This window comes from Corapipo altera, unplaced genomic scaffold, assembly GCF_003945725.1.
Source record: "Corapipo altera isolate COAL_440 unplaced genomic scaffold, ASM394572v1 48, whole genome shotgun sequence".
Lineage (NCBI taxonomy): Eukaryota > Metazoa > Chordata > Aves > Passeriformes > Pipridae > Corapipo > Corapipo altera.
In genome coordinates, this window is record NW_020884931.1 from 2,841,757 (window position 1) to 2,858,272 (window position 16,516).

Consider the following 16,516-nt stretch of genomic DNA (forward strand, 5'->3'; position numbering starts at 1 on the left):
ACAGATTGAGGGGGGGGAGTAAGCTTTAAGTGCGTGTACTTAAAATTAGCACAAGATCTAAGCTACTATGGGCATCTTGCATAAAAAGCATCTTGGAACAATCAGTTTGTTGGGAGTACTGCTCAGGAGTGGATCTAAGCTGACTTTTTCTGTTAAATATTTTCCAGTGTTTGATTCAGTTTGTTGTGAAGTGTAACCCACTAAACTGTAATGGAAGGGACTGTTTCCTTTGTTACAGACGGTGTGTTCTGGACAGTTTAGTTGTAAACCACCTTTTCTGTCACAAAGGTGCATTTGTGTCTTTGTAAAATTTAAGCATTTGGTTCCTTGCTTTAAGTAGAAAACAGAGTTATGCATCATCTGCCCAGAAGAGCTTGCATCCAGTGGATGTAAGTAATCTGGAAACTGCTGTTTGCAGGGAGTTCTTGCAAAGGTCCATTAGAATTATTGTGCCTGGCTGATTCCCTGGCTGGAGTGGGGGAAGGACAAAGCTGCAGAGGCAGAACTTTGGTTTGCAGTGTTTATGTGCATCACCAGGTCACAACTCTTCCCTTGAAACTTCATCCCTGCAATACACTGGTTTGTAATGATCCAAGAAAAATTAATATGCTTTTTGTAGATAAGGTTATAAGCTGCAAAGTAAAATATAATATTGTGTAGGGATTTAAAAATTTTATTTGGTTCTACTGGATTTGAATAATCCATCAGATTGATGAGAAAAGGTCTTTTTCAAGTTTTTAGGAAAAGGATTACTGAGATAAAATTGAGAAATGTGTTATCAGTCACAAACACTAGTTTTTTGATCTGATGCCTTAAATAGCTGAACCATAAAATTTTGGAAAATACAGTACATTGTCAAACTAGTTCAGTCCTTATGGCCGAATTAAGCTGAGAGATGTAGTTAAATAAAAAAGATGTGTTTTTTTGTTCATGACAGGGAGGGGATAAATCACGGATAAGCTTGTTCTTCATTGAGTTAAGGTAGGAAACTGTCAGAAATGCAAAATGACTGTTCACAAATTATAACTTGGGTGACAGTACGAGTTCCTACGCTTATCACAACATTGCTGCTCTAAGATTTAGGCTCTTAAAAATCATACTGATGTGCTTACATCATTATTTGCAGTCTGAATGAAGATTTGGTCTCAAATCTCTCTCAAAACTTTTATGTGTAATCTTTAACGCAGAAATTGTAAAATTAATACTGGTGAATCGTAGACCTTAAGTACTATAAAAGTGAATGTTATAGATGTGAATGTTTGAAAGATGTTAGTAAAACTCCTTCCATATAAAAATTAATATTTTACAGACTATTTGTTTATTTTTTGGCAAGATTGTTTGGACTGGTTTATTGCATTAAGGGGTTTAATATCTGTGCTTATCCGTCAAAGCAATTCTGCAGTCTTGTTTTACCTATTTATCAAGAACCTAAGGAATTGTACAGTTTTATCGATATTTTCCTTCCATCCAGTAATCTTCAAATCTCTCTAATTGTTTTTATACATGACTTTCCTGTAAAATTATTTGTTAGCATATATATATCTAATTGTATAAATTCTTTTTATAGGCCTAAATATGGCAAAAAAAGACAGTGCTTCTGAAACCAACTTTATGACTGCTAACAGGGGAAAAACTGTACCTGCAAAAGATGGTAACTAATTTTTAAAATTTTTTTAACATCTTAAGAAAAATTCTGTATGGCAGAGGCAGTATTATTGCTGCCCTACTGCTGTAAAAAAGCCCTGTATCTATGCTGGAGAAAAAAAAATGCCTTGCTTGTTTATTTTCACATCCCAAGCAGGCTGTATGCATTTAGTTTTCTAGGAGCAAGAGTAATTTGTGTGGACGTGGTGTTCTGTGTTGGTTTGGTAACCACTTCTGTCTAAATACATGGACAAGAACATGGACAAGCCCCTAAAGCTGAGAGCTGTCTCTTAGTAAATGATCTTACAGACGATCTGCAGAATTACCTATGTGAGTGTCTGAGGGAGAACTTTTGCCCTCTATCGTTACTGCCTAGATTTTAATAGTCTGTTGGCATTTTTATTCTCTTCTCCATCTGTGTGTTCAATCTTCTATAATAAAGTGTTGCCATCTAACAGAGCCTAACAGTCTTGGCATTGTGTCATGGCAGACTCATAATAACAGGCTTCAAATATGAAAAATGAAACTAACTTTTTAAAGAGTTCCTTTTACATGTGAATCATTCTCTGCAGTAATCTAGTTTCAGAATTGGATAGTGACTTCTACTACATCAGTGCTATGTTTGCTGAACTTTAAACATGAAGGGACCTCACTTTCAACTGTGTCTTGAGCAAACTGTAGAAGTAGTGTCTCCTCTGAGGTTTTGTTTATAAAATCATACTGTAAGTGGTAAAAACAGTATTTTTTTGAAATTATTTGAAGTGTAAGTTTGAATATACCTTCTTTGAATCATAGAATGACAGAATGGTTTGGGTTGGAAGGGACCATAAAGATCACCTAGTTCCAGTCCCCCTGCCATGGGCAGGGACATGTCTGCTAGACCAGGTTACTCAAAGGCCCTTCCACAGGAGCATTTCCGCACAGGAGAACTGCTCTGACCCTCTAAACATCTTTGTGGCCTCCTTTGGACTTGCTCCAGCAGTTCTATCAAGATAAGCATTTGTCTCCTCTGTCAGTGAACAGAGGAAGAGCCTGGTATAAAGTATTTCAGCACTGCCATATGTGATACTTTTTCAGAGACAACTTAAAAAACACGTGTAGGCAGAGGTTTCCAACATTTTGTTTATGGAGGGCACTTAATGGCTTGGTCTGCAGGGAAACTTAATTGGCAGTACAGTGTCTCAGTTTCATGGATACAATATGAAATCTGCAATTAGGACTCCAGGGGTTTTGTAGGGTGTGAGTGATGTGGAGTAAAGACCCATTTTTGGATTTAGCTGTTCAGATGATACTGCTTTAAGGCAGGTGCAGAACCTTTAGGAAAATCCAGCATCCAACTCAGAAAGTAACTGCCAGTGGTTCTTTGTCAAATAAGGCTATTTCAGCTTAGGATTTGTGCCGAGTCTGTTTTGTTTGAGTGGTTTTGTTCTGGGGTTTTTTGTTTGTTTGTTTGTTTTATTTTAATCCTAAATACGCCCAAAATCCTTGACAGGAAAAATGACCTAGGAGAAAAAACATGGAGAGGAGTAAGGACAACTACAAAGTTGTTGCAAGGCTGAAACAGCCAGCCATATGAATACACCCTCAGAATGATATGCCCAGTGATAGTTTGCAGAAAAGGTCCTGAGAATGTTGAGTCTGATAAGGTAAATCATGACAGGAATCATCTATGTCATTGCTGTTGCAAAAGGGGAAACGTAACTGGAATGTACAAAAAGGAGGGTCACCCGTGAGGGACAGGAGGAAACCTGGGTGCTTTGCATGGCACAGGCAAAGCCTCAGCTAAAACATCTAGTTTTAGATGCTGCATTTCAGAAAGGTGTGAATTCAGAGAGAATTCAGAAAAGATGCAACAATAACTGCAGGTATAAAACATGACTTAGGGGAAAAGACTTGGAATTTGTGGTTGTGTGATTAAAAAGATGGAAGATGAAAGGCATAAAACTGGAAGCTTTCAAATACAAGGAACAGTATAACTCACTCTGCATGTGTTAACAGGAGTAAAAAACCTTGAACTAAAACTGTGGTAATTTAGGTTTTATGTTGGGGGGGAAAAAAACCCTGTAACATTACAGATAATTATGTGGTGAAATATATTGCTGAAGAAATCTTGAGATCTCCCTGATGGGAGGTTTTTAAAAACAAGCCAAACACTCGCTTCCCTGGAGTGTTATAACAAATAGTTTCTTGCCTCATAGGGGAGAAATCTATTACAGGACCTGTTGAAGTCCTTTCTGCTCTTCCTTCTCTCCCCCTGTGATTTCCCACAAAATGATGTATCTTGATGACTGGTTTAGTTTGAGCAGTTTTTGTTGCATCCCTGTAAAAATGCTAGGTAGTCTGACCTCTGGTGAATCCATCCCTGGACTGGCTTCTACATACAGAATTCTAGTATGTATTCACAAACGCACGCATGTATTTATACGTCAGACCTGGAAGTTTCCCTGTTTAGTCATTTAGTTATTTACATTTTCTTCATTGTAGCATAGCTTCAGTTGCTATCTCAGCGTCTTCAGATCTCTGTCCCAGATACCCCAGCTTTTGCTTTGACCCACTGCATTTGCCTTTCTGCAGTTCTTTGCTGTTTTGCCGAACTGGAGGATTAAATTATATTGATCACACTAACCCAGTGTTGATATCAAGGTGCTTTGGGAAAACGAATGAATTAAGCCTCTCAGAATTCTAGAAAGTTTAATAAGCAATATTATCTTAATTTTTCACATTGATAAGCTGAGGCATAGATGTGTCTTGCTGTACCCTGCCTCAGTTTGGGCAGAAGGGGTTAGGAGAGGGAAGAAGTGGGAGAGCCTTGAAAAGGAAGTAGGAAAGCTGAACATAAGTCTTACTGGACAGCTTAGACATTAGGATTTGCAAATGGAGATAAAAGTGATTTATTTCCCATTCTTGTTTTATAGTACAGGTTTTAATATTAATACAGTATGTAATGGAATATAGTAGGCTTTAATCCAGGTAATAATTCACTCACATAGTATCACCTTCCTTCCACTTCTCATCAAATCTTTAACAGGCCGGATCCTGAAAGGGTGATGGTATGATCTCTTATTGCCAAGGCTCACATATTTTAATGAATATGCTTGAGACTGTTTAGATGAACTTTCATGGAGTAATAAAGATGGGGCTTCTGGAGACCTCTTCTAGCTCTCAGCTATGACCTTATTCCCAAGGCAGGGTCACACATGCACCCATGTCAGTTCTGACAGCTGTTTGTGTAAATGCTGCTTAAAACTTCTGATTTTGGCTCTTTACTGTGTATTCTTCCCAGTATGGAGAACAGATAACTTCCATATTACTGAAGCTTTTCCTTCTACTTAATCCATCCTTTTCCAAATATGATCCCTGAAGGAGTACTTTCATTTCTGTCTTTAGGTTTTCCCGGGTACAGCAGCTCTTCCTCTTCTACTACGTCCTTGGAAGGCAAACGGAATTACTCCAAGAAGCGGAACTCAACTGGCAGCAATAGAAAGGCACTGACTAGAGTGTCTTCTGCCTCATCCAAAATTAGTGCTGGTACAGTCTGTTTTATTGAGGTGTATTTTCACAGGTGGGAGCGCACTGCTGCATTGAGTACTCATGTAGAACTACTTGTGCTGTTTCAGAATCTGAGACAGTTCAACAAAGAGACTCGTGAAGTAGTTTAAGCATGAACCTAAGTTTGGCAACTTTTAGAAAGATTTTTTTTTTTTTTTTTAACATCTCCAAGAGCCTTTTCAGAGCAGAGAAAATTTTCATGCTGGCACAAAGCAAGTCTTTGTCTAAGCAAAATTTGTGATGTGTTGCCATGTGCTAAAGGTACGCTGTGTTAGAGATAAATGCTCTGTTTACCGATCAGTTGGCTCACTATTGAAGACTTTCTTAAGCTTTAAAGATATAATGTCACTAATTCCAGTCTTGTTCTTCTGTTGACCAGGATTGTATAGTACTCCGACTACGAGAAAAAATGCTCTTGATGGAGAAATTCAGGTTGGAGACAGAGTACTGGTGGTGGGACAGAGAACAGGCACTGTTAGATTTTGTGGGACAACAAAATTTGCACCAGGTATTTGCAATACTCTGTTGTAGAATCAATATGGAATAGCTTACATGTGAGCATGTGAACATTAAGAGAACTCCCATCTTTTTTCTCACTCCTTCCAAAGAAATCCTAAATTTGCTGATATATTTCCATGTGCTTTCTCTCTCCTATGTTTCAATGATTATTTTTTACTTTCAATGCACCTGCCAGGAAAAAATAATGGTTTAAAATGTGACTTTTACTTGTCCACTATCATGGCTTAATTAGGAGAAATACTTTAATGTTGAAGTTGTAGGTAGTACAGAATCATAGAATATGCTGAGTTGGAAAGGACCCTCAGGGATCATTGAGCCCAACTCTTAACAAAGCTTTCTGAAAATCCTCAGTTTAGTCTTCAAGGGGGTATATAGTTTATTGAAATCACATGCATATCTCCTTTTTGTAGTAAAGCTTTTTGACACAGCTTGTCTCTTGCAATACTGGCACTCCTATGCCATGTACCTATCTCATTCTTAACTTATTGGCATCTTTAAGAGGGTCATTATGAGCAATTAAATCTTAATGAGAAAACCTTTTGGTCACAGGACCAATAAAGTTAAAAACATCTCAGAAAACCTCAGCCACCACCATTTTCTCATCCTTTTCCCTTTCAGCTTCTCCCTTCCCCAGCTAAAAAACACTTTGCAGTGAGGCCAAGTGTTTTTAACAGCAGCCAGTTGTTTTACATTCTGGAAATTAATTTCTGAATACTATTTTTTTGTAGCCAGATTTATATTCTTTATGGCCCTATCTATAATCTTATTGCAAGAGTAACGCAAAACCAGTTGGTAAGTGTTGGTGTGAGAACCCAGTTTGGGTGAGGTCCTTTTGATTGATAGGTGATGGAAAATACTCTGTTGTGACACTTGGGGGCATCAGTATTAAAAAAAAAAGTTAGAATGCAAGACTGTGGTACTGTTTTCATTTTCACCCCTCTCCCCAGTTTCAATAGGAAGTCCTGGCTTAAGCTACTGCAGTTAACTGAGCAACACTGTAAATCATCACAATGATTTGATGACTTATGTTTCCCAAATACACTATAACAACTGTAAAATCAGAAAGCTGTTTGACAGTGTAAGTCTCCTCCCTCTCTGCTTCAAATCAGGAACGAAATGTTTGGAGGAAAACATGGTACTGTAAGAAGGCAGGATGGAAAGATGACTGATCTTCACCATTTGCTAACCTAGCAATTTATAGAAAATGTAACAGATGCATTTTTAAGTATTTCAATTTTAATGTGTATCAGAGCTCTGGAGGTTATCCAAACTTTGTTCCTTTTGCTGCAATGCAGATCTTTATTTAATTCTAAAAACAGGAAGGGGAGAACTGATGTACTGAGCTCTTCTAATTCATAAGCTGTCATTCCTGAGTTTCTTGAGCTGATAATTAGAATTACCGTTTTATCCAGTGCCTTAGTACCAAGTGACTTGAATTAAATTTTGAATCTTTTGGGGATGGATAGCATAAGGACTACTAATGGAGTATGAAATTTAGCACCTTTATGTAATTAGCTCACATTTATCACAGGTTATGAACGATCAAGCTCATTAACATCTTGATGTCTGTTCAGTGTTCTGTATGAGATTAATTGATGGCCAGTTCCGATTCCTACACCCTTCTCTCAGTATCTTACAACCAGCCTTGCAATTTGTATTAATTATAACTTGCTAGATGGAGAGAAGGAATGAATTAATATAAAAACTTTAATTTTACTGTTGATGATCTCAGATGAGGCATAAACCATGTGGTCAGAGGACTAAGGAGGGAAACCTGAACCAGTTCTGCTCTTCTTTCCTGTCTCCTTGTTGTCAAATAGCCACTGTTACATTCCATTTGGCTTTAGTGTACATATATATATGTATACATACACTAAATCTTTGATGTGTATATATATATATATGGATATATATATATCAAAGGTTTTACCTTTTTTATAGGAATTAAAATGTCAGTGATTTTCTTGAAAGCATATGAAATGCTGAGATAATTATATTTAGATTCAATAGGGTGTAATTTTTGCATAATTGCATAGATAACTATTTTATAATACACATATCTACTTTTATTATCTAGACATTTTCCAGCTAGAAACTGTTTTCCTTGATGTAGGTGAATGCCAACTGTACCAGCTGTCTAGATGAAGAAAAACCTGTAGTGTTTTGTTCAAAATGCCATGATTTTACTGTCTTGAAATGTAGGATTCTGGTGTGGAATTGAATTGGACAAGCCTCATGGGAAGAATGATGGTTCGGTGGGCGGTGTGCAGTACTTCAGTTGTCTTCCCAGATACGGTATATTTGCACCACCATCTCGTGTACAGAGGTAAGCACTGGAGCTGTTTTAATGTTTGGGTTGTCAGATGCTTTCTTACATTTCCAGTGGGAAACAAAATTTCGAGCAGATACGGAAGATACAGATGTTTTCTTCTGCTAATGGAAGTTTATAACCTCCCTGAAAAACCCGGTGGGTTTTAGATGAGCTTTTTGAAATGAGAGTATAAATTGGATATGCAGCTATACCATTTCTCTTGCAGCTACTTGAGGTATTTTTATTCCAGGGTCTCTGACAGTCTGTGTTCGTGACACTTTACTTTCATGACCCAATCCTGATGCACTCAGCTAAATTCAGTTATAAAAGGAAGTTGCCCTTAGACATGCCTGGAAATACTGTTCTCAAGAAGAGCATCCCAGGAGTTCACTGCTCTTTCCTCCTACATTTGTAATGTAGTTACTTTGCCAGACATGTTCTTACTTTTCTTTCCCTGAATATCCCAGCTCAGGCAAACTGTTAAGAACTTGCCTCAAAAGTATCCACTCTGACTTGATGAATAAAAAACAAGTAACTCAAATAAACCAATTTGCTCCAGGCACTTCTTACATACCAGCCTGAGTGCAGCAGAAATGTTGGTATCTCTTGAGGGGGCAGATGGAGAAGGGGCAGAACCCAAAACTTCATCAATATTTGACAAGAAGTCAGTAGGTTTGTTCACAGAGTTGAGTTGAAATTACTTCTTTGTTGTGTTATTGCTTTTCAGACTAACGGGTTCTCTGGACTCTCTCACAGAAACTTCGTGGAATAAAATGAATCACACTTTTCCAGGTAGGACCAAAGACACTGTGATTTGGCTTAGGCAGCCTACCACAGGCCCTACTCTACAGCCAGAACCTACTGCACAAAGCCAAATTCCTTAGAAGCACAGTAAATTTTCAAGGAACCCAAATGCCAGGCAATAGTCTGGCTGCTCCCTTCCCAAAAATGTAGCCTGCAGAAGGAACTGTGGAGTACTGTGTTGTTATTAGCACTCTACTGGCAGAAATAATTATGTCAGAGTTAAGACTGTTGGCAGTCTTCCCTTATTACTGTATTGCATTCTAATCAAAGATAATCAGAAATTGAACCTGCTCCTTAATCTAAATGGAGATGGATGAAGGGATCAGTGTAGGGTGAGGTCCATATGGAATTACTAAAACTTGTGTAAGATATTTGAAGTATTTTTCTTTTTCCTTACCTAAGCTTTTTGTGAAAAGGCTGCTTCAAATTACTGTTGTTTGTTTTGTTTTGTTTAATTTCTGTCCCCTCTAAGAATCTGAACATATTATGGACATGTATTTAATGAGAAGTTTCATCACTTAATTTCCAAATTAGAGGGGAGAATGTGTAGCAAACGTAGTGGAAGCAGTATAAAAGCAAACACAAAGAAAACACAAAGAATGTGAGTTCACAAAGGTTTTTTTTTCTTAAGAAGTCCTACACAGCTTATTAATCTTTCCACTTAGGTTTTAGGCGCAGTCTCAGCACCACTTCTGCATCTTCACAGAAGGAGATAAACAGAAGAAACTCCTTTGTTAGGTGAGTGTTATGAGTTTCAAGTGCTTCGATGAGCAGGCTGTTACCTTTAGTGTTTCTTGCTCAAAAGAAAATCTTTATGCATGTAGAATATCTCGACCTTTATATGTTCATTTTTTTCTTCCAAAACAGACCAGTATTAGACTATTTTTCCATAGGTATCCAGGAGTATAGTCCTTGAATTCAAGTTGGCATTAAAACTGTTTTCCAGTCATTCATCACAGCATATTCTCCAAATTGTTGTATTTTTACACAGCTGGGTGAAGTTCAGAGGGTCTTGTTAAAGGACTTCATGTTGTCTTGGTGATCCTGCCTGACATTTGCCTCACCTCCTGTAAATATTGTAGATTCCAGCATTGGGTGAAAGGAAATAGCTTTTCCAGTATTTCAGACTGCCAAGCGTACCCGCCTGTTACTCTTATTTCATGGTTTGTTAGTGACTTGAGATTAAACCCATTTTTTTTAAAAAAAGGGATTTGAGGTTTTTCTTCCATGTACTTCACAGAATTACAGATTTGCCCTGGATATTTTGTAGGAAAAAAAAAAGAAGAAAAGGGGTTTTTTCCTTTCTTTTGTAACTAGATCGAAGAGCTCCGTGTTACGGCGCAGCTGGAGCAGCAGCACCACAGCTCACTCCGAGGGGCCCGTGAAGCTGCACGAGGGCTCTCAGGTTCTCCTGACCAGCTCCAATGAAATGGGGACCATCAGGTACATTGGTCCAACAGACTTTGCACCAGGGATATGGATCGGGCTGGAACTCCGAAGTGCCAAGGGAAAGAACGACGGCTCCGTGGGGGAGAAGCGCTACTTCACCTGTAAGCTGAACCACGGGGTCTTAGTTCGACCCAGCAGAGTAACCTACCGTGGGATTAATGGGGCAAAGCTTGTGGATGATATTTGCTGAGCTGAAATGGGTTCAGAGGGTAGGAAATCAGTATTTTAAAGCACAAACCAACCCCATCTAGAATGCGAACTTATTTTGAAATTATTAAATCTGCGTTTGCATTTTACATATATGAGTATATATATGTATGTGTGTGTATATAATATATATGATATATATATTTTATATAAATATATATATAAAATAGATAAAAAAAGAGTTCAGTCGTGTTAGGAAGTAAAACCCCTCTTCTGTTTTAGTTAAACGGCCCTTGCCTGGAAGGTTTTTTACAGAAGCATCTTGTGTTTAAGGTGCTGCATCATTTGACTAATGTTCCAGTTAGAGAACACGAGGATCTCCAGCGTTCTCTAAAGTTCCTGTGTGATTCATGCAGTATTTAAACAGTTTTCCTCCATGTAGTAATGAACTGGTAATGCTTTGTGCATTGCCCGCTTTTGACAGCGGAGGTGGTTGATGAGTGACATTAGCCTGGTTCCCGGGCACTTTGTCAATTCCAATACCAGCTGCTAGCAATAAGGAAGCAAAAAAAAAGGAAAAAAAGACCTCTTTTTCAAGCAGTTGTGGAGTATTTTTGCATTTTATCATTTGGATCCCTCCTCTTACCCCCTCCTCTTCTCCAGAATGCAAAAGGGCTGATAAATACAAGGATTTGCTGCTATCCTAGTGAACAGCAGCAATTAAATAAAAAGCCTTTAAAAACCACAAATATGCTGCATGTCAATCTGTATACTAAAGAGCACTTTTTGTTGTGCATTTGTAGAAGGAGTTACGTATAAGAAGCACTCTTTAAAATAATGCACTTTGCACTGTCCTGGAGAGCTTTCTCTCATTTTTAGAGACTTTCTTTTTGTTTGGGGTGCTGCAGGCAATGAGTATCACAGTTTTGAAATGCAAATAAACCTAGAGTGGAATTACATGTAATAGCCTCTTCATAAATATTAAGTCTGTATAAATACAGCACAGTAATTCCTGCCAGTGGTATGGAACATATACAGGGTTTTCAAGCAAGCTGTTGCCATTACTTGATTGTTTGTGATACATGTTTCTTCTTGTTTCCTTTAGAACAGTTTTCAGTATAAATTTCTTATAAGTCTTATGATAAATTAAGCATAGTTTTAGGTACAGCACTGTAATGCGCCTTGATGTGACATTATTTGCATATCAGCCTTTTAAAACAGCTAATATTTTGTCCATATTTTAAACATATAACGTATTTTAATTGCTCAGCATATGTAAACATTATCTGATTAGGATGGTTTTGTGTTCCAGAACAGTCATTTTACTCTTAAATGATTTGCTTGCTCTTGCCTACTTGAAGAAGTGACACTTTATTAAATCATAATAGCCTATTTTTAGACAGAATCCTGCTGCTGTAACCTTCTTTTAAATATTGCTGTAGCTATTTTTTCTGAACCGTATTTAAAATAATGCACATTGTATTCTAACTTATGGAAATTTTTAATTGAATATAAAAGCTGTAAATTTTGAACGTAAAAAAAAAAAAGCAATGCTTTATATTTGCAGATGCAGACATTCAGTGATGTACTGAACTTTACTTTGTCTGATATCTGTTTCTTGCCGGTGTTAATAAAATGAAACGCTGTTGATTGGTGTACAGCAAAAAGAATTTTCATTGGGTCATTACAGAATGTGCATCTCTCACGTCTGTTCTTATGTACAAATTAAGCACACGAGGTTCATGTGGAACAGGAACTGTCACATGTAAACCAGAAGCTTTTGTGTCTTCTGGCTGTTCGGCACAGAACTGCCAGTTTCAAGCAAAGCCTTTGCACAGCACGTTTTGTCACAGCCTGGTGCTCCTGGGTGAGCAGTTGAGTTCCTGTGATGAGACACTCATTATCAGGAATGCTGTTTTTCCTGCCTGAGCAGATGGAATGGGTGTAACTGCTTTATCTGAGGGGTAGCTGGAGTTCTTCAGGAGGGAGGTATGGGAACGAGTGTGTGGGTGAACAGCAAGCTCAGGCAGTTTGTTATAGTCCCACCATTTCTGTGTGGTCTGTCTTGCACAGATGAAGTAATGTATAAGAACAACATCTTTACAATAGTTTTCTGATTCATTGGTAGCTTTTTATTTTTTTCTTCAAGGGTGTCAGGCTGCCCCTTCCACAGCTCTGTAGCTACACCCAGTTTGGCTGGAAGCGGGGTCTCAGTGGCCTGGGCTAGTGAGTGCTGCAGGACTTCAGTGGACCTGTCTGATGGGTACAGAAGAGGGCACAGATACTGAGTGTTGGTGTGGTGCACTTTCCCTTCCATTCCAGCTTCAGCCAGCTCCACATTTCTCCTGAAAGCTCTGGCCGTAATCAGCTTGAGCACTGTGGGTTAGAGGAGCAGGACTGTTATCAGGGCGGAGATGTTTTGGTAGCACTGAGAATCTTCTGCAAGGAAGCAAGAAGCGCTGTAAATTTGTGCATCCTGCAACAAAAATAAATCAGTCCATTCCAGAAAGGATTACTCTCCTCAAGGTGGTGAGGTGAAGGGATTTGTGCTTCCCTAAATCCAAGGTAAGTTGCCATAATCCTTTCCTCCAATTCTTGTAGGACGACACTGTGTCATTAAAAAAATTCTGAAAATAACTGGCAGTAAAGTTTGGAATTTGGTGCTGTGCAGAGGACTGACTATCACAGCCCCAGACTGGTAGAAAAAGAGCCAAATGATCCCCTAAGTTCCTATAAACTACATAAATATTATCTATTATTTATAAATAAATGAACAGATGGTCTCCAGCAATTCTGTGCTGCCTGTGTGGACTTCGAGGCTAGTCCTTGTCCCACAGCATGTCCCTGGGGTCTAGTTAGAGAAAATGTCCTTCAGTGCTCTTATCCATGAAATTGTTCAAGTTTTTTTGGACACTGGAAAGGCCACAGGTGTGTGTGACAGGAGGAAGAGAACTTTTTTGAGGTATCCCAGGATGGGGGATTCATTTCTAGTGCGTTCAGCTCAATTAGATTCAGTGATTGCTTTGCAGATGCTGACAGTAATGGCTTTCTGGGCAGGGAGCCTGTGCTTTCAGAGGGCTGCTAGCCAGCAAGGTCTGAGGCACAAGGATCCAAGACTGGCACTGCAGATTTGCAAGACATAACCTGGTTCTGCTGACAAGTTAGCTCTGTTACCTGCAAGGGTTTTCCTTAGGTGGCAAGTCCTGCATTTATGTAAGTGCTTTTACAGAGTTCAGTTTTCTGCAGAAGCCTTGTCACACACCAGGTGGAAACTTAAACTGTGTCCGTGAAAGCTACACAGTGGAGCACCCACCTGCATCCTTTTCACTGCCTCGTCACAGATGGACAACTCTGGAAGAAATGGGAATCAGAGCAAAGATTGCCAACCAATGCCAGATCCAAAACAGTCTGTGTGGCTGACTGGACCAGGTCTATTCCTAGAAGAGCACAGGAGAGCTCCCTTTTCAGTTAAGATGGAGAGGAACCAAAGTGGCAGGGAAATGGAGAGGAGAAGTGCCTACAAGATACCTGCTCAGGAAAAGGGTCTTATTTACCAAACTACAGCACTATCCTGCAATAGAATGAGCCTGGGAAGGAGAAAGTTTGTAGATAAGTCAGTCCTAATTTCAAGGACCATTTCTTGAGAATGCAGCTATGTGGGGCATAGGAGTGATGGGGGAAGGGAAAAAAGTGTTTCAGGGAAGGAACTACCTCTTCCTAGAATTGTCACAGGATTCAATACTGGCACTCCACTGTATTAAAATACAGTTTATAGTTAGATCTACTCCCAGTCTGTGTCCAGACTCAAGGAAAAAGGCTGTCTTATTAGGATATACACATTTAGGAATGAAAACACCCCAATGCTCTCTTCAACCCTTCCTGTTGTTCTCCTTTTATACAGGCCAGTTTTCTGTTGGTAGTAGCCAGCCTTGGTGCTTTGTGACAGAAGGAACGGCACCTTTGTAAGACACTTGGCATATGATGTTTGCAATGCAGAGAAGTCTGAAACAGCTGCTGCTCTCCCAAAAGGTGGTTGGGTCAGTGTAGCACAACACCAACTCCTTTGGGTGTCTGTCACCTTAATACTTCTGCAACTTTACCAAGAAAAAGGGATGTCCAGACACCTCCCTCTGACCTCGATGCAATCATTGCACAGCCCAACACAGAGAAAGCCAGCTACTGTCATTTTATTTGTCTTCATGCCTTGTGGTTCACTACACTTGTTTACAATACAAATACACTATTCAATACAAAATACTCAATGACCATATATTAGTATTCTTCTTCATAGTATCCCTGAAGTGCACAGGCCCTTCCTTTATAAACAATGTTGCATAAACGGCTGTACATGAGACAGACACTCCTATAATGAAGCTTGTTACTAAAAAAGCCAGATGCAGACAATTCGGACATTTTCCTGTGGTGGGTTTAACTGGGACAGACAAATGGCCATGTCTTTGCTGCTGTGGAAGGCTGTTTTATGCTATTCCTATGTCAAGGTTCTCGTCACCCAGAAGACAGGTGCAGTAACAGGAGCAGACATGCAAAGTTACACCCATCACACCCTATTTCGGACCCTTTGTGTCGTGCAGCAACTGCGCCCGGAGGTGCTGTGGCTGCTCTTGGAGCCTTTGCAGGGGGAAGCCAAAGCAGTTTGACAACGCTGTGCAAGGCTGACTTGGCCAAATTAACGCAGCCCTTGTGCTTCCAACCTGTGGTACCTGCACCTCCCCTTGCTACAGCAAAGCCCCTCTCCCACCACCACTCCTTTGCTGTGCCTCGAGGAAGCAGAACCAACCAAACTTCTTCCCTTGCTTCATTTCCAGGCACATGATGGAGAAAAAAGGTTCAGTAGCAAAAAGGGAGGATGATGGGACAACTGGATGGAAACAGGCATCCCAACCTAGTTTACCTCCAGCAGCTTACAGAATCAGAAACCTATAGGAAACAGACAATATCCTGAAATAAGCCATTTTCCAAGTACAAGAGTGGTAGTACAGGGTTTTTCCCAGTCATGCTTTACATCTTGTAGGTCGTCCTGCTTCCCACTTTTCCACTGTAAAATGAGGAAGATATATATCAGAACATCAGTATTACCAATGAAAAAGATTAACAGTCCTAAAAACAAGTTCCTTAAAAAATATACAGTGTGTCAATAAACTGTAATTTAAAAAATAAGTTACAGACAAAAATGAGTAAGAAGGTTAAAATAACTTGAATTTGTTTTTCTGCAGCACTATAAGCCTAGCATGGAGGAGTTTGATAAAGGAATTTGGGATTTACTTATCCAGAGTGCTTTGGTCTGGTGAGCCCATGGTGACTTAAGCCCCTTTGTTCCCTGCAGCACTGAGTACTGAACAGGTGGATATTCCTAGACACAGAAATTAAAAGTTTCTGGTTCACGACTGGACAAAATGCTCAGGGCAAACTGGCACTGCAGCTGCAGCTCTCACATGGCTAAATGTTACATGTTTGTTAAATGTCCTGTCAGCCCTTCAGCTAATTGGAGATCATACAGTAACTGATAGTGCCTGAGTGTGCACAGAGGGACAGAGGAAAGGGGGATCATTAAGGAAAGTGTTCTTCAGATCATCCCAGTGATGCAAATAAGATCTTGCACTGTCACTGAAATCCTGGCAATGCTTTTAGCAACAGGACAGATGCTTAAATTTAAGCATTGGAATTGCAGAATGACTAGGAAACTCTTGGATGCAGCCTGCACACAAGCAGCAGTGCACCCTTTGGTCCAGGCAATTAATTTGTTTTCTAAGAAGGAGGGCAGGCAAATGCTACAGCCCTTGTTTCTAAGTGACAAGATTTGATTAGCATCAATAGTTAAAAAAAAATTTTTGCAACCTGGGGTACTATGCTTGGACAGCAAAGAGAGGTAACAAACTAAATGCCTGGTGTGGAGTAGCTCTGATATGTTGTGTCTTTAATATTAAAAATAAGCCCAAACTGAATTTCTGAATTCCTCTGAGTTAAGAAAAGGGGATTTAAAAAAAAAAAACAAAACACCACAAACAAAAGCTGACACCAAAAAAAATCCCCAAAACAAACAAAAAAACCCCAAGGAAAGAAAAAACAAAACCC

General features: G+C 39.3%; 2 protein-coding genes across 2 annotated transcripts in view; one reads left to right on the plus strand and one right to left on the minus strand.

Moving 5' to 3' along the window:
* The window catches only part of CLIP4 (CAP-Gly domain containing linker protein family member 4), a 33,189-nt gene extending 21,098 nt beyond the window's left edge, over positions 1–12,091 (plus strand). The window contains exons 12-18 of the mRNA XM_027659267.1: positions 1,568–1,651; positions 5,032–5,172; positions 5,573–5,701; positions 7,915–8,038; positions 8,751–8,815; positions 9,493–9,565; positions 10,145–12,091. Coding sequence (XP_027515068.1) covers positions 1,568–1,651; positions 5,032–5,172; positions 5,573–5,701; positions 7,915–8,038; positions 8,751–8,815; positions 9,493–9,565; positions 10,145–10,466 — 938 coding nt within the window. The 3' untranslated portion in view covers positions 10,467–12,091. The remainder of the gene's footprint in view (positions 1–1,567; positions 1,652–5,031; positions 5,173–5,572; positions 5,702–7,914; positions 8,039–8,750; positions 8,816–9,492; positions 9,566–10,144) is intronic.
* Positions 12,092–14,594: 2,503 nt separating this feature from the next.
* ALK (ALK receptor tyrosine kinase) overlaps positions 14,595–16,516 on the minus strand; it is a 310,600-nt gene continuing 308,678 nt past the window's right edge. The window contains exon 30 of the mRNA XM_027659345.1: positions 14,595–15,479. The gene's annotated coding sequence lies outside the window, so the exon portion shown is untranslated. The remainder of the gene's footprint in view (positions 15,480–16,516) is intronic.